Source organism: Rana temporaria, chromosome 6, assembly GCF_905171775.1.
Source record: "Rana temporaria chromosome 6, aRanTem1.1, whole genome shotgun sequence".
In the NCBI taxonomy this organism is placed as follows: domain Eukaryota; kingdom Metazoa; phylum Chordata; class Amphibia; order Anura; family Ranidae; genus Rana; species Rana temporaria.
The window spans coordinates 55,724,754-55,748,133 of record NC_053494.1 but is presented as its reverse complement, the minus strand read 5'-3'; the positions used below and the strand labels follow the sequence as shown (position 1 = coordinate 55,748,133).

At 41.4% G+C, this 23,380-nt stretch overlaps 1 protein-coding gene across 1 annotated transcript in view; it reads left to right on the top strand.

The window, feature by feature from the left end:
• Positions 1-23,380, top strand: part of VWA3A (von Willebrand factor A domain containing 3A) — a 135,281-nt gene that overhangs the window by 106,512 nt on the left and 5,389 nt on the right. Inside the window, exons 22-29 of the mRNA XM_040356839.1 lie at positions 1,349-1,507; positions 3,360-3,447; positions 4,591-4,698; positions 5,943-6,040; positions 9,390-9,542; positions 14,856-14,964; positions 17,494-17,638; positions 19,694-19,838. Of these exons, the coding sequence (XP_040212773.1) occupies positions 1,349-1,507; positions 3,360-3,447; positions 4,591-4,698; positions 5,943-6,040; positions 9,390-9,542; positions 14,856-14,964; positions 17,494-17,638; positions 19,694-19,838 (1,005 nt within the window). The remainder of the gene's footprint in view (positions 1-1,348; positions 1,508-3,359; positions 3,448-4,590; positions 4,699-5,942; positions 6,041-9,389; positions 9,543-14,855; positions 14,965-17,493; positions 17,639-19,693; positions 19,839-23,380) is intronic.

Genomic DNA, 23,380 nt, shown 5'->3' with positions numbered 1-23,380 from the left:
GGGAGCAGTAAACGAGACGATATGTAAAGAAAGAGCAGTCTATACAAAAAGAGGTAATCTTAAGGAGTTTGAGGAGATGTGGAGACCTTGGTTGGAAAAGAAGGACCTGCCCCTCTAGTGGGTAAGAAATACAACTGGGATGAGGTAGAAATAAAAATAACACCCAAAAATAAAGACAGATATGTGCCATTTCAGGAAAGCTGGGGCTGGCCTTGAAACCTCACCAGGGGAGAGAGGAAAATGGAGGGAGGGTCCAGGTATATAAAACTAAGGGCGAAGATATTAGGTACTAACCACACCGTGAACAGGTATAAGAACAGTTCCCCTGACCAATAGAGGTGATCTGAGCATTTTATCTTTTTTTTTTTCTATCCCTCATTTTGTTTCCTTTCTATTGGATGTTGCTTTCCCTTCCCTTTACATAAACAAGATAATCAATGTATATACTTAACTTTTACACCAGCTGTATTGTATACTAAGATTAAGTTACAAATAAGGAATGATGTCGGTTCTTGGAACTTTTTTATGAAAGATTTGTTTAAATAATCAAATGTGTATAAGAAAAAAGACAAATAAAGAATGAAATGATAAGATATCTATTTCATAAGGCAACAAGCACAGCATATGGTGGACTAACCCATAACAACCATCAGTTAATCATATTTCATGTGACAATAAATTGAAGAAAATTGATTGGTTGCCACAGGTTGTAGCACATCATTGCTTTTTTTCCTTGGCTTATTAAATAAGCCATAGTTGTCAACTTGCATGTACTGTGTTGGTGACATGCACTTTGAAAATAAACAAATTCATTAAAGGGGTTGTAAAGGTAAAAAAAAATTCACTGAATAGCTTCCTTTACCTTAGTGCAATCCTCCTTCACTTATCTCATCCTTTGCTTTTGCTTTTAAATGTCCTTATTTCTTCTGAGAAATCCTCACTTCCTGTTCTTCTGTCTGTAACTCCACACAGTAATGCAAGGCTTTCTCCCTGGTGTGGAGAAAGCCTCTTGAGGGGGGAGGGGGCGAGCAGAAGTGTCAGGACACCCACTAACACACAGCTCCTTTCTCTATCTGCAAAGTAGAGAGTGTCCTGACCCTCCTGCTCGCCTCCCTCCCACCTCAAGAGGCTTTCTCCACACCAGGGAGAAAGCCTTGCATTACTGTGTGGAGTTACAGACAGAAGAACAGAAAGTGAGGATTTCTTAGAAGAAATAAGGACATATAAAAGCAAAATCGAAGGATGGGGTAAGTGAAGGAGGACTGCACTAATGAAAAGGAAGCTATTTAGGGATATTTTTTTTTTACCTTTACAACCCCTTTAAGTTCCAGTGTTCTTTACCTTGCAGTGTGCTTTTTTGGTTGAAACGTTAAAACGCCGCCCTGGGAATAAAGAAGAGAACCAGATGCCACCAGCGGAAGGATCAGTGGTGCCATATCAGAAAGAGAAATGCAGGCCAAAATCACTGCCACTTCCAAAACCTACTGCGCTCACACTCGCCAGAATGGTATGTGTATTATGTCATCTGACTTAACTACTGTAGAAGACATGTATGGTAAAGCAAATAACACATCTGCTTCTACATTGCATTTTAGAGTTCATTCACATTATATACGGTGGTCTGCGATTTTACTGCTTAGAAGAGTGCAAGTGACTGTCAGACCGATTGTTTTCTTTGTGTCCCGTTTACATCACAACACTGGGGGTGCTGAAAAATGCAGACATGCAAAAAAAATTCCACAGCACAACATATGTCACTGCAGGTCACTGCAGTGCAGCACACCACTGTGAGGAGACTTGGGCGGGGCGAATATGCATTTGTACACACAATAAAGTAAAAAAAAACAGTGGTTAGCATTGGTTTGGAGCATGCGTGTTTGTACTTTGGATTTTAGTCCGACGGATTTGTGTACACACAATTGGATAATCCAACGGAACACATTTGTTGGACAATTTGAGGACATGACCATCCAACATTTGTTGTCGGAAATTTATGTTACCACTAAAGGAGGAAATACACCTCTATGTTACCACTCAAAGAGGGAAGAAACCTCTATGTTACCACTACAGTTGCACTGATCCCACTTTTTCAAGGCTGAGTACAAGTACTGATACTTTTTACAAGTTTCTTTGTGACAGTGGCACATGTGTCAGTATTTTTTTTTTTTTTTTTTTCAATTGATTTATTTACAATGTTTATATATTTTTATTTTTACAATGCTTTCTTTTTTTATTATTTGCCATTTAACCTTGAAATATTTATTACAATTTTTTTTTCAGCCCTGTTGGGGGGTGGGGGGCTTTGGTGAGATATAATTTAGACCCCTGATATCTCCCCTTTAAGACAGGGTATGGGACTGAGGACAAGACTTCCCAGTCCCTTTCTCTTCAGCCTTAGCTGCACTGAGTGTGAATGGTCAGGAGACAAAGGCTCCTGGCTCCTGTCCATTAATAAACTGAAGAATCGTAAACACAGTTTACAATGTTTTAACTTTGAATGGACAGAGTCATTGATCACTGACTCTGGGCATACGGAAAAGGAAGGAGCCGTAAATGACATATTTACTGGCTCCTTCCTGAAAGATCCGGGACATGGGAGAACCGGAGGAGCACATGGAGAGCCGGGGAGGAGGCAGGGGGACCCGGAGGATGACACAAAGGGGGACCCAGAAGGCAAAACGGATCGGGACCCAGAGCAGAACATGGGGAGCACAGAGGGGGGGGGGGACAGCAGGGGGGTGATTGGTGTGGCAGTGGGGGCAGTTACAAGCCCCCGATCTCCCTGACTCCTCATCGATCATCCCTGAGGCTGCCCAAGGGGTCAAGCATCAGAGCATTTACACGAATACAAGTACTCATGCAAATGTTTGGTATCGGCACCAATACCGATACTAGAATTGCTATTGGTGCAAACCCAGTTAACACTAAAGGTGGTATGACACCTCAATATTACCAACAAAGGTTTAAGTTAAAGACACCTCTATGTTTCCACTTAAGGAGGGAAGACCTCTCTATGTTACCACTTAGAAAGGAAGACCCCTCTATGTTAATACTAAAGGAAAAAAGACCGCTCTGTTAATACTGAAGGAGTGAAGACCCCTCTATAATACTACTAAATGAAGGAAGACCCCTTTATGTTAATACTAAAGGAGAGAAGACTCCTCTATCTCACCACTTAAAACAAGCAGAAGCTGAACAATTTCTTTTTTTTAAATGAATGACTTGATTTTTTTGGATGAAGCCAGTTTGATGAATTATGACATGTAGTCTGTAAATGCACTGTTTATTTGCAAAAAAATAAATAATGGTGTCTTATTTGTTCATGCATTAAATAAATGACTATTTACTCAAATGTCTAGGGCATTAAGAATGATCAAGATGGGAAGAACACTAACATGAAAGCATTGTTGTGGCGGCCAAATAGTGCCAAAGCTGACATTCCTCCAGGTATACGAGCCTCAATTTCAACTTTGTATTCTATTACTGAATTTTTGTGGGTTTAAGAGATCTAATAACAATGCAGTTACATTAATTTTAAAACCTTCATAGTTTCAAATAATTGACAAAACATTTGACACTGAGGGCTTTGATCTTTAGCTTCTCAGACATATACCTGCTGTGACAATATGAATTGGTCTCATTCTCTTTACTGGATCTTTGTTATATTTTAAAATTATGATATTGGAGCTGGAGGGTTGGAAAGACCCCTTTTTTTCACAGAAAAATGCCTCTGTCACCTATGAATGGCTGTCTACTTTGACAGCTTTCCGGTGGGATAGCTCGGGCAGGTTCAGACTCATCTCCAAACACACTTGGGCTCATCCCTAGTGGTAACTACTGGTGGGATGCAACTATGGTGACACAAAACTGTAATATATTTCAGCTTGCCAGTCCTTCGATGTGGTGACTGCATTTGTTTTTTTTCCCCAGGATTTTACCCCCTTTATTTTCACCTGTCAGTGCCACACTTCCTGTTCTAGAGTGACTACACTCATACACTGCGCTATATCTATGGAGAAACAGTGTTGGCAATCTAGTCTGCTCTCCTGATTTGGGCTACAAACACATCCACTTCTTCATCTCCATCACATGGTGGAGAGGTCTTCTGTAGATGGAAGAAGATAACTGGGAGGGCTAATATTGTTTTAGATTTCAGTTTAATGCACAGGAAGTACAGGCACACTGGATTTCTGGCAGGATCTGACGGTATTCTGTACTAAAACACATGCAGGTACCAAATCTAGGAACTGGTAAAGTGCAATATGTACATTTTTTTGTTCTTGGATTTAGACATACTTTTATTCACTAACTAAATTATTCTATAACAAGAGAAAAATTGTAAAATATTTATATGAACCTAATCAAGACTTTTGGATGTATACACAATGAGAGGGCTTTTTTTTTGTTCATGACACTAATTACTAATTACTAAGTACACACAACACATCTGCTGGAAGATGGCAAGTGATCAGTGACTGGGTTTACATATAATTTAAATTGTAATCATATATTGTCTTTCTGAAAAGGATGTTGCCTCAAATCAATCTGGAAATATAATAGAAAAATTAAAGCCCATTGATTTTATTTTAGCTCAGGCATTTAAAGACTGGGATCTGGCTAGTGACAAGAAAGTAAAACAAAAGAAACAACAGAGAGCATCTTTTGATGTTTTTTACACTGAACATGGAAGAAATATTGGTAAGTAGCATATATTTTTATCTGCCTGCTAGTTTATTAACCAAATAATTCCACATATGTGAGTTTAAGTACAGTGGGTTACATGATTAGACATAGAGGTAAAAATGTTATTCTGACATCTTAGTTACAGTGGGAATGGAATTGGGTGCTCTAAGGCAAACTTGTGCTTTGCTCATGGCAGTGTTAATTTAGTCTACAAAAATATTGTTGTCAGTTGCATGTTTTCAGTGACTGAAATGAGAATAAAAATCAAATTAAGTAAATTAATAAACTATGACAAAAATCAATTTCAGTTTTCATCGACGAACAAAAACTCACCGAAAATGCAAGAGAGGGACGTTTAACCCACCTGAACTCCCACTTTCCTCTGAACTCCACCTGTCAAAGTCCCAGCCCCCTGACTCTATCGGCAAGCTATCTGAGAGATGCAGGCTCCCATTATTTCTTTCCCTTTCCTATGCAGTTTCACACATTACACTCATTCACACTATCTCATTGGTGCCCTCTGCTGACCCTTTCTATACCAGCAACACAATTCCTTTCCCAGTCTATAAAAGCACATTAAAGTTTAAACAAGTATTGCACTACCAGATAATAATAAGTAGGGATCATCTACTAAGCTGCTAAAAGACAATAAAAAAAAAACTAAAGGCTTTTCTTATTTTTTTCTTAAAATTTAATGCTGGTAATATAGATCTGAATTCGACCAGTCCTTGCTGAACCAGCCGACATTCAGTCCATCTATGGACAACCTCAGAGCTCTGCTTAAGCCTCCTCTAGGATCACAGGCCTTGGAAGGTGGTTGGTTGAGCTTCCTCTAGATCACAGGCCTGGGAAAACGTAGACTTGCATCTACAATGCTTAACCCACTAAATAATAAAATCATCATTAATTGTTTCAATATATCCTGGTAGCTTAGCTACAAAAGTTAAAGTTCACTAGTGCTGTTCGATTGACTTCTCATAAACAGGAACGGCCATTCATTAATGGAAAGTCGGCTGAATTTCAATCCATGTATACTCTGCTTTAGAACTCCTTTTGGATTTGTATTACCGTTTGTTTCATTGTGGATATTTCCGCTCATTCCTTTTCCTGCAAAGTGAATGGTAATCTACTCAGCAGGAACATAAGAATGTAATTCTGACAATGGTTCTAACCTGTCCCTACTTTAGCAAACAATGAATAAAGTTTTTTTGGAAAGACTTCTACATTAACAGGATCCATATTTTGCCTTTATCCCATAGGGGTGGTGTACAAAGACTATCCAGCAACCAAAACTGTGAGAAAAAGTATTCCCTTCATTGCACTGCCTAAAGAAGAGGAATGCTGTTCATCCAAATTGGTAAGACATACATTATTCCATTACTTTGATGCTGATTTACGAAACTTGGATGTAAATATAATAATTAAATAGTACATTTTTTCACTGAAAAACATTAACTACTGATAACTCCTGATGGATGCCTATATGTCTTTGCCAAATTCTGTGTTATGGATATAGTAAAGTATTTGTTCTGTTCAAAATGCTGCTTAATGCATTGGCATACCACCTTAAGCCCAGTCTGTCTGGACAGTATGGCTACCTGTTGACTTGGCACCCTCCGCAGGCAGATCAACTCTTCAATAAGACACAGAAGTTGAATCCAATGCAATAGTACTTCAGCAAATTGAAGTACAGGGGAAGTTTTTCCCAGTCTTTACAAGCGTAAGAAGACAATAACTTTGCTAAACCCTGTCACAGACCATGGACAATTTTGAATTTCATTTGGAAATCAAGGTCCAGAATCCAAGTTGCATGAAGTCCAGTTTCCACAGTCAGTGATGATTTAGGGATGCCATCTGCTGGTGTTGGTCCACTGTGTTTTATCAAGTCCAAAGTCAGCGCAGCCCTCTACCAGTAAATTCTTGAGCACTTCATGCCTCCCTCTGCTGACCAGCTTCATGGAGATGCTGATTTCATTATCCAGCAGGACTTGACATCTCCCCACACTGCCAAAAGTACCAATACCCTGTTTAATGATCATGGTATCACAGCGCTTGATTGGCCAGCCAACTTCCCTGACCTAAACCCCATAGAGAAGCTGTGGGGTACTGTCAAGAGGAAGATGAGAGACACCAAACCCAACAATGCAGATGAGCTGAAGGCCGCTATCAAAGCAACGTGGGCTTCCATAACACCTCATCAGTGCCGCAGGCTGATCGCCTCCATGCCACACTGCATTGATGCAGTAATTCATGCAAAAGAGGCCCCGACCAAGTATTGAGTACATACTATACTGTACATGGACATACTTTTCAGTAAGCCAACATTTCTGTAATAAATCCTTTTTTTTATTGGTCTTATGTAATATTCCAATTTTTTGAGATACTGAATTTGGGGTTTTCACTCGTTGTAAGCCATAATCATCAAAAATAAAAGAAAGAAATACTTGAAATATATCACATATGTGTGTAATGAATCTATAAAATATATGAATTTCACTTTTTTAATTGAATTACTAAAATAAATGAACTTTTTGATGATATTCTAATTTTATGAGATACACCAGTGTATATACAATATATGAGAGCTGTTTTCCCTGCCAACAGGATTTGTATTTCTGTCAAACTAGTCCTTAGGCCCCGTACACACGTCCGAGGAACTCGATGTGCCAAACACATCGAGTTCCTCGTCGAGTTCAGTGTGCAAGCCGCCGAGATCTCGGCGGGCCGACTTTCCTCATTGAACAACGAGGAAATAGAGAACATGTTCTCTTTTCGGCCCGACGAGTTCCTCGTCGGCTTCCTTGCTGAAAAGTGTACACACGACCGAGTTTCTCGGCAGAATCCAGCTCCGACCGAGTTTCTGGCTGAATTCTTCCGAGAAACTCGGTCGTGTGTACGGGGCCTAAGTCTTCATTTACTCAACCATAACATTTTTTTTACTGATGTTATTACACATTTGTTTTCTAGAAGAAAAGTTTCTGTGAAATGATCAGTAAACTACTTGCGTAAAGATGTAAATGTGTACGTATTGTTAGTTTATTTAACCTCTTTGTTTAGACCTAACTTACTCGCTAACAAACGCGTAAACATGTGCTGTGCATGTAAGCGCGTAAAGCGTAAGTACTTAGATGCAGATTTGTGGATTCTGTTTGCCGCACCTGTAAATGGTTCCATTGGAACCAATACAGCTGCATTCAGATCCGTAATTCAAAACTGTGTGAATGAAGCCTAAGCTTGGGTTCACGTATGTGCGAATTGGATGCGTTTTTTACTGCATCCAATTCACATGACTTGCGAGTGTGACCGGCTCCCAATGCAGCCGGTCTGCACATGTCTGGGGTGGCTGCGGTGCAAATTCCAAAAGGGTCTTGTGCATTTTTTGGTTTGGTTCAGGTGCGAATTCAGGCAAAAATTATGACCTGAATTGCACCTGAGCCAGTGAAGAGAAACGCACACCATGCTGGAAACTGCGGCCGCACATATGTAAACCCGGCTCTGTCCCCACAGCACAGCTGATTATAATAGGAAATGGGATCTGATCTTTCTTTGTTGCAGTTTCACTTTCACTGAGGCCTCGTACACACGACCGAGTTTCTCGGCAAAAACCAGCAAGAAACTTGCTGGTATTTTTTTTTGCAGAGGAAACCGGTCGTGTGTACATTTTTCAAAGAGGAAACTGTCGAGGATCCCGTCGAGCCAAAAAGAGAGCATGTCTTCTTTTTCCTTCGACGGGAATGGAGAAACTTGCCTTGTCGACTTCCTTGACAGCCTAACAAGAAACTCGACGAGGAAAACAATGTGTTTCGCCCGTCGAGTTCCTCGGTCGTGTGTACGAGGCCTTACAGGTCCCCTCTTCTCCCTGGCCTTGTACAGCACTAGGATAAGCTCATCTCTGCTTTCTTCTACTACCAACATGCCAATTGCACTGCAGCACACCTGATTGACTACTAGTGCTGCTTTTCCCTTTTACTCTCTTGATCTCTGATAATGGCAGTCTACCAATACAAGTTTGCAAATGCCTCGTTTTTAGTAAGTGTACAAATCTGTGTGATCAGGAAGCAATCTAAAGCATACACACGATAAGACTTCCAATTTTGTGTGAAGGGCGTTGGCCGTGAACTTGTTTTGCATACAGACGGCAGAACATTTTCAGCCAACATTCACAAAACTACATTGTTTTTCAGCTCTTTAGCGCCACCCTTTGGGCAACTTCTGCTAATGTTGTCTGATGGTTAGCATTGGTTCGGAGCAATGCGTGTTTGTACTTTGGATTTTAGTCCGACGGACTTGTGTAATTTCCAACAACAATTGTCTGATGGAGCGTACAGATGGTCGGATTATCTGACAAAACACGTCCATAGGACAATTGTTGTCGGAATATCCGATTGTGTGTAAGGGCCTTCACACTGCATGTCATGTTTGTGGAATTTAACAATCAGCTGGAGCAGGGAAATGTTTGTGTTGGTTGCAAGGTACATAGCACTCAGTCTCTTCCTATGGCCAGTGTTGACCAATAATATACATACTTATTAAGACAGAGGTATATCGGTGTGCGTACATTAGCTTTAGACTTGTTACTAGAATGCTCAAACGCAATCATATTGTAGTGGTCATTAAATATAATCTGTAGATACATTTATATTTCTTATATAGTCAAAATTCTGCTCAAATTTGATGAACATTTATTGTATTCTGTTTCCTAAAAGTGGCTGAAAAAATACGGTTTGAAGAAGCTGAAGTTACAGCTCACCAAGCTGATATCTGGTCCAGATTGCACTCACCAGAAAAAGTTGGTGCCGGCATTACACAAACGTGTTTCTGCAAAATACTGCACTATTTTCCCAAGTGTGGAGGTTAACGTGAGTATTTGATGTTTATAGAGCACTTTTTGATATACCATATACAGTATATTGTGGGTGGCTATTGGCTAATAATAATATTTGATGGTAGTTGTATCAGTGGGATCGGTGTGTATACAAGTCTGAATAGATACAATTAGAGTATATGTATAATTCTTAGGTATAGGGAAGGGTTAAAACTGTCATTTTGTTTTTTGCTGCCTGTGTCTGGTTGAGGACATTTATCTTCACTTCCTGTACTTGAGATGCAAAAGCAAGTAAGAGGAGATCAATCCAAAATCTCATCACCATTACTAGTAAAAAAAATAATAATAATAAAAATGCCATAAATCTTTCCCATAGTTTGTAGACGCTCTGGCCCGGATTCACATACATTGGCACATATTTATGCCGGCGTAGCGTATCTAATATACGCTACGCCGACGTAGCGCAGAGAGGCAAGCAACAAATTCACAAAGCACTTGCCTCCCAAACTGCGATGGGTTCCCTCGGTGTAAGCCGGCGTAGGAGGAAGTAGGCGTGAGCCATGCTAATGAGGCATGACCCCATGCAAATGATGGGCCGAGTGCCATACAAGTACTTAAAACGAACGGCGCATGCGCCGTCCCATGGACGTATCCCAGTGCGCATGCTCAGAATCACGTCGGAACTATTCCCTAAGATACGACAGATCACTGCCTACGACGTGAACGTAACCTACGACCAGCCCTATTCACGTACTACGTAAACAACGTAAAATACGACAGCTGTGTTCCCTGGTCCATACCTTAGCATGAGTTGCGCCTCATATATGGGGAATAATTTTACGCCGGACGTATGACTTACGCAAACCGCGTATATTATGCACCGGGCGCAAGTACGTTTGTGAATCGACGTATCTCCCTCATTTCCATATTTGAATAGGAAATCAATGGGAGCGCCACTTGCGGCCAGCGTAACTATGCGCCCACGATATGCCGGCGTAGGAAAGTTACGTCGGTCGGATGAAGCCTATTTTCAGGCGTATCTAGTTTTGTGGGCGCGTATTTACACTTACACGGCGTATCTCGAGATACGTCGGCATAAGTGCTTTGTGAATCCGGGCCTATAACTTTTGTGCAAACCAATCATTATACGCTTATTGCCAAAAATACGTAGAAGAATATATATTGACCAAAATGGATGAAGAAATTCGATTTTTAACATTTTTCGGAAAATTTATTATAGCAAAAAGTTAAAAATATATATTTTTTTTCAAAATTGTCGCTCTATTTTTGTTTATAGCACAAAAAATTAAAACCGCAGAGGGGATCAAATACCACCAAAATAAAGCTCTATTTGTGGGGGAATTTTAAAATTTTTTGGGGTACAGCGTCACACGACCGCGCAATTGTCAGTTGAAGCCACGCAGTACCGTATCGCAAAAATGGCCCGGTCAGGAAGGGGGTAAATTCTCCTGGGGCTGAAGTGGTTAAAGAGCCTATTGGCATACCTGTGTTTCCAAAAATGAAAAAAAAAACTGCATTTGTCTCTGATAAACTTCATAGAAAGAGCGAAATGTAATTTGTTTAATATAGGCAAACCCCACTTTTAAGTACACAATGGGGCTTATTTACTATCGCTGGAGAGTGCAAAATCTGTCTCACTTCTGCATAGAAACCAATGAGCTTCTAGCCCCAGCTTGTTCAATTAAGCCTGGTAATAAAACCTGGAAGCTCATTGGTTTCTATGCAGAAGTGAGCCTGATTTTGCACTCTCCAGCGATAGTAAATAAACCCCATTGTGTACTTAAAAGTGGGGTATGCCTTAGAGATTAGAACAGCAATGAAGAGGTACCATAAGAAATATGGAAAAAAAGATAAGCTAAAATCATTACCCAGCATAGTACTACCCAATTAGTTATCTCCTAGTGAAGTGGTGTGTTTGATTGCAGGGAACATGAAGCCAGCCTTTTCCACCGTCACTCGTAAAGTGATCCCTGTATTCTGCTCAGTGACCTTATTGCTTCTCCTCTAAAGCTGGCCATGCATGGCTCCAATTCCTGCGAATCCACTAATATTTGAGCTGTGAGTGTCCCTGCCAACACAAACAGGCTTGACAAACTGCAACTGAGAAATTGAAGGAGCTGGGCAGGAAACAATTGGCTGCAGTCACTGTTTGAGTATTCTGACAGCTGGGAAGGAGGACCCCCACCTTGCCAACATCCAAATATGAGAAAAAAGAATTGAGAAAGTGGACTTTCTCAAAAAGAGTGGACTTTGTGGGCACAACATGAGTCAGTATGGCTATAAACAAAATAATACATTCTTCGTTGTACACCAAGCACATACAGACTGCTGGAAGCACCAAGTGCAGTGTGATCTGGGTCAAGTCCCCTTCTATGCGGACATCCATTTATGAACTGTTTAGTGCAGGCATGTCCAAAGTCCGGCACGGGGGCCAATTGCGGCCCCTGTTCCAGTTTAATGTGGCCCACCTGGTAATTTGTATATATACTGTATTTATCGGCGCTGCCTCGGAGGGGAAAGGGAGAGGGGGAACTAGTGCCATCAAAATGCATACAGGAAAATCTCCTGTTTACTCTGTGACATCTGTAATAGGAAGTCCCGTCTCCTGGGCTGCCATTGGACGACTCCTCTGTCTATCATAGGAGGCGAGAGAAATTGTATTAAAGAGGCTGCTGTATAAACAGAAGATTCTCCTGTATGTAATCTGTTGGCGCTCATCCCACCCCCCCCTTCCCTCCGAGGTTGCAGATGGACATCGATCAGGCTGCATTCATGGCAATGGAGAGGCTGGATTCAAGGCAATGGAGAGGCTACAGATGGGCACTGATTAGGCTGCATTGATGGGCAATGAACCTTATTTTGCTTCATAGTTTTTAATCTAAAAAAAAAATTCCCTGAAACTTCCCATCTAAAGTGAAGGTGTGTGTTTTACGCCGATAAATACGGTATATCCAAATAACACGCCCACGCTCATCTCTTCACCACACACAGCCACAAAGGCAAGAGAATTTGTGTTGGGCAGTGTATTAGTGCTTGAACGAACACACTTAGAACAAATTTTAATGGTTGAAAGAATGTCAGGCAAAATGATCGGCCCTTACGCATGTTCACTTCATCAAATCTGGCCCTCTTTGAAAAAAGTTTGGACACCCCTGGTTTAGTGCTATTAGCTTAAGATATTGGCATCTACCATATGAAGATTGTTGTATACATCTTCTACAGCCGCCTTACGTTACCACAGACGTATAGTTTTTGGTGTTGTTTTGCAGTTTTATCACTGTATTTGTTACATATTCACGACATATATTGTGTTATATATTTTTCACTATAGGTGTGAGTTACCTATTATTAGGAACAGCCATACATTTATGGTTTCATTATAGTCCCTTTTTATGATTGATGGTTTACTCCATTGATCCATTTTTCACAGCGCTACACTTTATATTCCATTTTTACCATTACAATTTTTGTCTGATTGTTGTGTTTAGCAGCTACACTTTCTGTTTTTGTTTTCATTTGTTTTTATTCCAAGTTTTTTAAGAAATACAAATATACTTTACATTACATTCCAAAAAAAAAAAAAAAAACATACACAGAAAAGAATCACATTTAAAATACCAACAACATTACATATACATAAATAACAAAATTGGCAACAATAACAACAATGACATCCTGGGTTTATCCTATACCTCCTAATTTTCCATCTCTTTTCCTTTCCCTTTATCTCATGTAGTTACCTCACCCCTGCTTTATCCTCTAATCCCACCTTCCCCCCTAATCCCACCTTCACGTGCGCGCGAGCTCGTCAGGACGGGGCGCTTTAAAATTATTATTTCTTATTTATTTTAATTTATTTTATTAATTTTGACACTGTTTAAAAAAAAAATGGATCACTTGTATTATTATCACAAAGAAATGTAAACATCCCCTGTAATATAAAAAAGCATGACAGGTCCCCTTAAATATGAGATCTGGGATGAAAAAATGACAACAGGAAAATGTGCCTTTAAGAAGCATGGGCGGAAGTGACGTTTTGACGTCGCTTCTGCCCTACTATGCTATGGAGACGGCAAGCATTAGACAGGACCCGATCGCCTCCGCCGCTGCCGACGGCTCCAGTAAGTAGCGGAGGGCGCGGGAGAGTGGCGGGAGGGGGGCTTCTCCCGCTGCCGATAACGGTGATCTCACAGCAAATCCGCCACGCAGACCACCATTATCGTTTAAAGGACCGGTGCATGAAGAGATGGATATCTCGGTTGTGGCAGCTGCTGCCATTACCGAGATATCCCTCTTCAAAAATAGGATGTATATAGTCGTGCGCGGGTCCTTAAGTGGTTAACTTGCTGTTGCAGCCTGGTAATTGCATATACAATCCCCCTTTAGCAAAAACAAAACAGCCAAAAAAGTCATTCAAACAAAGCCTTAAGCGTGGATTGGAAATCTATGGATCCAGTCCAGTGGGCTGAACAAAAGAAATGTAATGTATGGCCAGCTTTATTCCTGGTCAGTCAGCTTCCCAATTGTTGTACTTGTCTGTAATCTCATTGTTTAAGTCACTAAAGACTTTAGATGGTGGGCACCCGTGCATGCTCAGTCAAGCTGACTCCTTTTTTCATGCATGTTTTACGTCTTATTATATATTGTTCGCCTTGGTTTACAAACCATATATGGCTGCTTTGCATTTTTTTGTGGATTTAAACTTGAGTCTAACCTTCCTTAATGCAGTCCTCCTTCACTTACCTCATCCTTCGATTTTGCTTTTAAATATTTTTTCTGAGAAATCCTCACTTCCTGTTCTTCTGTCTGTAACTCACCACAGTAATGCGAGGCTTTCTCCCTGGTGTGGAGTGTCATGCTCGCCCCCTCCCTTGGACTACAGGAGAGTCAGGATGCTCTCTCTACGTTGCAGATAGAGAAAGGAGCTGTGTGTTAGAGAGCATCCTGACTCTCCTGTAGTCCAAGGGAGGGGGCGAGCACGACACTCCACACCAGGGAGAAAGCCTTGCATTACTGTGTGTAGTTACAGACGATATATACATTAATAAAACTTTTTGTTACATCCACAGCAGAGTTAGGTCCCAGTCACACCTTTGAGTTTTATCATTAAAAGTGTACATCATTAAAAAAGGAGGAGTCATAATATACAATGTTATTCAATAAGGCTGGCATTTTGTATGCACTGTAATGGCCAGTAGACCAGTAGATATGACTATCTGTGATATCGTGATATGTGTAGATGTATTTTTGTCCTAGTAAAGAAAGGTTTGCATGCATATTTTATTTTTTCTAACTTTTAAACAATCATGCTTTTTGTCACTTACAGGGAGTGGTGAAACACCTTCAATTTCAGCCCAAGGAGCTAGAGGAATATATTGAGCAACTGGAGAAGGTTTTGAAACGCTATATTCAGCGACTGCAGTGGCTTTTATCTGGTGATTTATTTAGCTTTTTGTTTTTTAAGATGATGATCATTTTGGTTTCTGCTAGAGTGTGTGTGTGTGTGTGCGTATATATATATATATAGTGTGTGGGTATTCCGTCACTTCCTCAATGCCGCAATGTCTCCTGAGAGCTTTTGTCATTGTTCCCAGGAGACATTGCGAAGGTCTGCCGCGAGTTATCGCGGGATTTAGAAAGAACTTGCGGTTTAGTAATTATGCATATGAGCGTATCATTTTTTTTTTTTGGTGGGGGAGTGGATCTTGGGAAGGAGTTCCCACACTTTTTTCCCCAAGACTTGACCCCTGGGTATTAGAATGCAGAGTATAATTAGCCAGGAACCTGTGGGGGGAGGGAGAGGGGATGCTATAGACCTCTTTCCACTGTAATATCTACATCTCCCCCACTGTAATATCCACATCTCCCCCACTGTAATATCCACATCTCCCCCCACTGTAATATCCACATCTTCCCCACTGTAATCCACAGACATCTCCCCACTGTAATATCCATATCTTCCCACTGTAATATCCACATCTCCCCCACTGTAATATCCACATCTCCCCACTGTAATATCCACATCTCCCCCCAATGTAATATCTACATCTCCCCCACTGTAATATCCACATCTCCCCCACTGTAATATCCACATCTCCCCCCACTGTAATATCCACATCTCCCCACTGTAATATCCACATCTCCCCACTGTAATATCCACATCTCCCCCACTGTAATATCCACATCTCCCCACTGTAATATCCACATCTCCCCCAATGTAATATCTACATCTCCCCCACTGTAATATCCACATCTCCCCCACTGTAATATCCACATCTCCCCCCACTGTAATATCCACATCTCCCCACTGTAATATCCACATCTCCCCCACTGTAATATCCACATCTCCCCACTGTAATATCCACATCTCCCCCACTGTAATATCCACATCTCCCCCACTGTAATATCCACATCTCCCCCACTGTAATATCCACATCTCCCCCCACTGTAATATCCACATCTCCCCACTGTAATATCCACATCTCCCCCACTGTAATATCCACATCTCCCCCAATGTAATATCCACATCTCCCCCAATGTAATATCTACATCTCCCCCACTGTAATATCCACATCTCCCCCCACTGTAATATCCACATCTCCCCCCACTACAATATCAACATCTCCCCCCACTGTAATATTCACCTCTCCCCCCAATGTAATATCCACATCTCCCCCCCACTAGAATATCAACATCTCCCCCCACTGTAATATTCATCTCTTCCCCCAATGTAATATCCACATCTCCCCCCACTGTAATATCCACATCTCCCCACATCTCCCCCACTGTAATATCCACACATACTCTACGATTGTCTGCTTGCTTACCACTACACAAGCAGGCAGATCCACGAGCAGTTGAGGCGGGTGATGATGAAGTCAGCTCACCGCTCAACTAGGCCACTGCCCAGTGTACCAAGATGGCCACCGCTCCGGAGCTAGACCGAAGCCTATGGGCTCAATCTGCGGATCGGCAAACCACAGGGTCCGCGGATTGACAGGCGAGAGCCAGATGCAGTCATCAAAAGAGCCACATCTGGCTCGCGAGCCATAGGTTCCCGACCCCTGCTATAGACATTGGGGTAGATTCAGGTATCTCCGCCTAAAGTTACGGCGGCGCAGCGTAGTGTATTTACGCTACGCCTCCGCAATTTACAGGAGCAAGTGCTGTATTCAGAAAGCACTTGCTCCGTAATTTGCGGCGGGGTAGCGTAAAAGGGGCCGGTGTAAGCGCGCGTAATTCAAATGATCCGGTAGGGGGCGTGGATCATTTAAATTAGGCGCGTTCCCGCGCCGAACGTACTGCGCATGCGCCGTCCCTAAAATTTCCCGACGTGCATTGCGGTAAATGACGTCGCAAGGACGTCATTGGTTTCGACGTGAACGTAAATGGCGTCCAGCGCCATTCACGGACGACTTACGCAAACAACGTAAAATTTTTAAATTGCGATGCGGGAACGACGTCCATACTTAACATTGGCTGCGCCTCCTAATAGCAGGAGCAACGTTACGACGAAAACGACTTACGCAAATGACGTAAAAAACTACCGCCGGGCGCACGTACGTTTGTGAATCGGCGTAAGTATGTAATTTGCATACTCTACGCTGACAACTATGGGAGCGCCACCTAGTGGCCAGCGTCAGAATGCACCCTAAAAAAAAGACGGCGTAAGAGACTTATGCCAGTCGTATCTTAGGCTAAAGTCGGCGTATCTAGCTTTCTGAATACAGAAAGTAGATACGCCGGCGCAACTTAGCAATTACGCGGCGTATCTATGGATACGCCGGCGTAATTGCTTTCTGAATCTACCCCATTGCTTTTTGATGATGTTTTTGGGGCATACGTAGCACATCTAAAAAACATGCTGGTGTACTTAATTTTCCTATAATTATGAATGCATTAGATCTTGCTTAAAATTGTTTTAGTTGTTTTGATACACTTTTGATCTATGCTGTGTGTTGCAGGGAGTCGACAGCTGTTTGGAGTGGTGTTGGAGAGTAAAGTGTGTATATTAATTGATTCATCCAGTTCCATGGCTCCTTTTCTACCAGAGATGCAAAAAGGCTTGATCTCACTGCTGTGGGAACAACTAAGGGCTAGAAACATTTGGTATGTAGACATGAATTTTGATTACATGTGATGTTTGTCGATATGTCTTCTTCTACATATTTCTGCAAAAAAATCGCAATAAGCGTTTATTGATAGGTTTGCTCAAAAGTTATAGCATCTACAAAATAGGGTTTTATGGCACTATTTTGAGACCACTCACATTTATACAACAATCAGTGCTATAAAAATGCACTGGTTACTGTATAAATGTGACTGGCAGGGAAGGGGGTTAACCACTAGGCGACTAGAATGGGGTTAAGTGTGTCCTAGGGAGTGATTCTAACTGTGTGGGGGCGGGACTTACTGTGACACGACACTAATCACTGCTCCCGATGAGAGTCACTAGGCAGAACAGGGAGATACCTTGTTTACACTGGCCTCTCTCCGTTCTGCCGCTCCATGAAACTATCGCGTGACACCGGCGGACATCAAGTCCGTGGGTCCCGCGGGCATAGTCATGTTACTTTGCACAGCCATGGCATTCTGCCAACGTAAATGTACATGGCGCGGTCGGCAAGCGGTTTCTTTTATCTTCTAACCTATACTAGATAATCCAAGCTGATTGGTTGCCCCATGTATTTAAGATCTTACCAAATGTAAATTACCATGGCACTACTGAGTCCAATAAATGTCTTACTCTCTGACCTTTTTAAAATGTTATTTAACAATGACTACATCATGATCATATATTTAGAGAAGTAGATGGAATACAGAGATGGTGAGACCTAAATGCATGTACGTTTTGAACAAACCCAGTGTCTTACCTTGGAAAAAGGTAGAGTAGCTGAAAAAATAAATCCACCAGTGCTTCCCATACTGTAATAGTTGTATGCCACCATCACAACCTGGGCACTGCCCAAGTATTAATAAATATCCCCTCACTGCACTATATAACCACAACTTAAATGTCAATAAATCCTCAATATAATAGAGGCAGCACTTTTAGTGAAAATCACAAAATTATGTGAATTTACAGAAAATCTGATAAATATAATAAATGAGCCCATAGATATAAAATGAAATATTGGTGTCCAATAAATTGTTCTTGGTGATAAATAAATATGTAGAAATATTCCACATAAAAAAAACTACCCAAGTGTTGCTCGCACTACTAAAAATAACAATATAAGGGCATATGTCTATATATGTATGATGTACATTTGAACGGTTCTAATATTTGCTTGTACATTGGAAATTGTTGTTTATTTACTTGTTTAATAAACACCTTGTTGATAAAAATAAAATAAAAATAACAATATACAGTATGTATTTCTCTGAGGCCCCATACACACGAGAGGATTTATCCGCAGATACGGTCCAGCGGACCGTATCCGCGGATAAATCCTCTCAAAGATTTCAGAGGATTTCTATGCGATGGCGTGTACACACCATCGCATTGAAATCCGCGCTGAAATCCTCTGCCGATGACGTGTCGCGCCGTCGCCGCTATTATGACGCGGCGACGGGCGCGACGCTGTCATATAAGGAATTCCACGCATGCGTCAAATCATTACGACGCGTGCGGGGAATCCCTTTGGACGGATGGATCCGGTAAGTCTGTACAGACGAGCGGATCCATCCGTTGGAATGGATTCCAGCAGATGGATTTGTTGAGCATGTCAGCAAATATCCATCTGCTGGAAATCCATCCCAGGGGAGATTTATCTGCTGATAGATATCCGACGGAGTGTACACACCATAGAATCTATCCGCAGAAACCCATTCGATGGGATTTATCTGCGGATAGATTCTATGGTGTGTATGGGGCCTTACACTGTCAGTATCTAATTTGTTAGAGCCCATAGAAGCAGATCATTTGGCTCTGGGGGGAAATCAGCATACTCCCTTCAGTACTTATTCTTGGCAGCCATCAGTTAAAGGAGCATGCTTTCCCGTGACTGGTTCTTCATATATACGTATATATTCTGATCTTTGATAAGTACTCTTAACAGTGAGAAAAGATAATAAAAAATTGACCACACTTTTGTAAACAGGGACTTAGAACATAGTAAATAGACATTACTATCATTTTCCTGTGTTCTGTTTGATGTACAGGTTCAATATAATCAGCTTTGCAGAGAACATTGAGCAATGGCAGGATTGTTTGGTGGAAGCCACTGATGAAGCATGTCAGGATGCTGTACAGTGGCTCTCCAGGCTTCAGCCTCGAGGAAATTCCTGTATTGTCCATGCTATCGAGGTAAGTTGACTGGTCACATGAACATTTAAAGCTTTATATCACCATCTTTTTCTTGTGTGTAGTATGTGTGTATAGATATAGATATATATATATATGTGTGTGTGTGTGTGTATATATATATATATATATATATATATTTATATATATATATACACAGTGGAACCTCGGTTTAAGAGTAACTTGGTTTGAGAGCGCTTTGATTTGCGAGTTGCGAGCAACTTTAAAGAAAAAATTCTGACTCGGAGAGTTGACTCGCAAGACAAGCAGAATTCAAGCTAAATAGGCCTGCAGTACCTCATTTGGCCTGAGGTACGGGGGTGCAGAAGCCGAGCAGAGCCGAAAATAGGCCTGCAGTACCTCATTTGGCCTGAGGAAGGGGGGCGCAGAAGCCAAGAAAAGCTGAACATTGACCTGCAGTACCTTATTTGGCCTGAGGTACGGGGGCGCAGGAAACTAGCCGAAGTGTCCTCCGGCCTTTTTGGCAGTTTTGGGTGCTCTCTGGCGCCCCCACCTTTGGCCGCACTCGGTATTGCATCCTATTAAAGTCAATGCAGAACAAATTATTTTCGTTTCCATTGACTTCAATGGGAAAACTCACTTTGATATGCGATTACTTTGGATTACGAGCATACTCCTGAAACGGATTATGCTCGTAATCCGAGGTTCAACTGTATATATATATATATATATATATATATATATATATATATAAATATTATTTCGGAACTAAGGAGCAAGAGTTATTCTTTACTGATATAAATAAATCTAATCTATAAAAAGGAGTTTATATTTGAGAGTTAGAGCAGAAGAGCCAATAAACATTTTCACAAACATATAGAACCAATAAATCTAAAAATAAAAGTGAACATTATCAAAAAAATGCATACCTACTAGTATCATCTAAATGAATACTGTTTTCCCGGGATCAAGTTGCAGTTCAAAAGTAGGTTTACTAGTAATTGAAAAGATGGATGAATCCCCTAATCCAGCTACATTTTTTTTGCTGGCTCACAAAATACCCAAACACTGCCTACATCCATTTGGATACAGTAAAGCCCTGTACACACGATCGGTTTGTCCGATGACAACGGACCGATGGACTGTTTTCATCAGACAAACTGATCGTTAGTGGGCCCCATCGGTTTGTTTTCCATCGGTGAATAAAAATAGAACATGTTTTAAATTTTTCCTATGGATAAAAAAACAATAGAAAAAAAATGATCGTCTGTGTGGAAGTCCATCGGTCAAAAATCCACGCATTCTCAGAATCAAGTCCACGCATGCTCGGAAGCATTGAACTTAATTTTTCTCAGCACGTCGTAGTGTTTTACGTCACCGCGTTTTGGCATGGATTTTTGACTGATGGTGTGTAGGCAAGACTGATGAAAGTCAGCTTCATTGGATATCCGACGAAAAAATCCATCAGATTAGATTCCATCAGATATCCGATCGTGTGTACGAGGCTTAAATGTTTGGCCATCAGTTTTCTGCCCTGCTGTTCCAATTTTTGTAAACCAAGGGGGTGGCCAACAGAAACACTTAAGGCCAGTTCACACCAGACGCAGTTCCGTTCAGTTCCGTGTGCTTTTTTTCTGCGCAAAATGCATGCGCAGTGTTTTCCATGTATTCCAATGGCTCTAGTTGGCTCTAGTTCACACCATGTAGTCAGTTTCCGGTCAGTTTGCATGGTGTGAACTAGAGCCAACTAGAGCCATTGGAATACATGGAAAACACTGTGCATGCATTTTTAGTGCAGAAAAAATGCACACAAAACTGTACGGAACTGTGTCTGGTGTGAACTGGCCCTAAATGAGTGAATGTTGTCCGGTTCACCTGGATTCACCCGAAATTGGAACTGTGTATAGCCAGCTTTAGTTGCCTGGCAGCCATGTCGGATTGCTGTAATTAGAAGATAACTAAATTTTTTTTTTTTAAATGGTCAGAACTGCCAGCTTCCATGTACATCTAAGCAAATTATTTTAATACTAGTCTTACAAAAAGAAAAATGCCTAACCATAGTAGGGAACAATGGCCCGGATTCACATACATCGGCGCATATTTATGCCGCCGTAGCGTATCTATTTTACGCTACGCCGGCGCAGTGCAGAGAGGCAAGCACTGGATTCACAAAGCCAGTGCTGCCAAATCTGCGATGGGTTTCTTAGACGTAAGTCGTCGTAAGTGCAAGTGGGCATGAGCCATGCTAATGAGGCGTGACCCCATGCAAATGATGGGCCAAGCGCCAGATAGATACGAATAACGAACGGCGCATGCGCCGTCCCGTGGACGCATCCCAGTGCGCATGCTCATAATCACGTCGGAACGAATGCCTAAGATACGGCGGATCACTGCCTACGGCATGAACGTAACCTACGCCCAGCCATATTCACGTACAACGTAAACAACGTAAAATACGACGGCTTGAGTTCCCTGGTCCATACCTTTGCATGGGTTGCGCCTCATATATGGGGAATAACTTTACGCCGGACGTACGACTTACACAAACGGCGTATATTATGCGCCGGGCGCAAGTACGTTCGTGAATCGGCTTATCTCCCTCATTTGCATATACGAATAGAAAATGAATGGGAGCGCCAAATACGTCCAGCGTAAATATGCGCTCACTCTCCACCGGCGTAGGCAAGTTACGTTGGTCGGGTGAAGCCTATTTTCTGGCGTATCTTAGTTTGTGGGCACAGATACGACGGCACATATTTGCACTTACGCGGCGTATCTCGAGATACGTCGGCGTAAGTGCTTTGTGAATCCGGGCCATTGAGTGTAAGACCTTATATATCTTCTCACTAACTTGAAGTCGATTTTACCTGAATGAAGATCATATTTTGATTGGTTGGAGTTGGTAATATCTTCTATTTACAGTTACCTGTAGAAGTATTTAGAGTTGTCCACCATCTTATTACCATCTCCTGGTATATATATCTCCTACTATAGAAATCTGATGTCTTTTATCTGTGACTAGCCATTGTTACTCAATCCTCTAACTGGAAGGTTGCCACTACTATCCAGTCTATGCTGTCTTCTTATTATATCTTCCTAATTTGTCTGAGTGCTGGTGTCTTGACAGGATATTATCTGTTTAGGCAGAACAGTATCATCAGAATGCAGGGGAGGTCACAGGGATGCTATGTAAAGGGTTTATACAATGAAAAAACTAAATCTAAAATAATGGGTGGACTTGTTGGCTTTCTAAATTAATTTGCAGGAACCAATGGCAGATCACATCAAGTCAGGTTTTGACAACTCTAGTTTTATAATTCGCCAAAGAAAGGTTGTTATAATTACATAGTTACATAGTTAGTCAGGTTGAAAAAAGACACAAGTCCATCTAGTTCAACCATAAAAATAAATATCGTACAACCCATATACCCAATTATATACCCACAGATGATCCTGAGGAAAGCAAAAAACCCCAGCAGAGCATGATCCAATTTGCTACAGCAGGGGAAAAAATTCCTTCCTCATTCGAACAGCTATGTAACAGTGTTGCCAACCGTCAGTATTTTTACTGTCAGGCAGTAAAA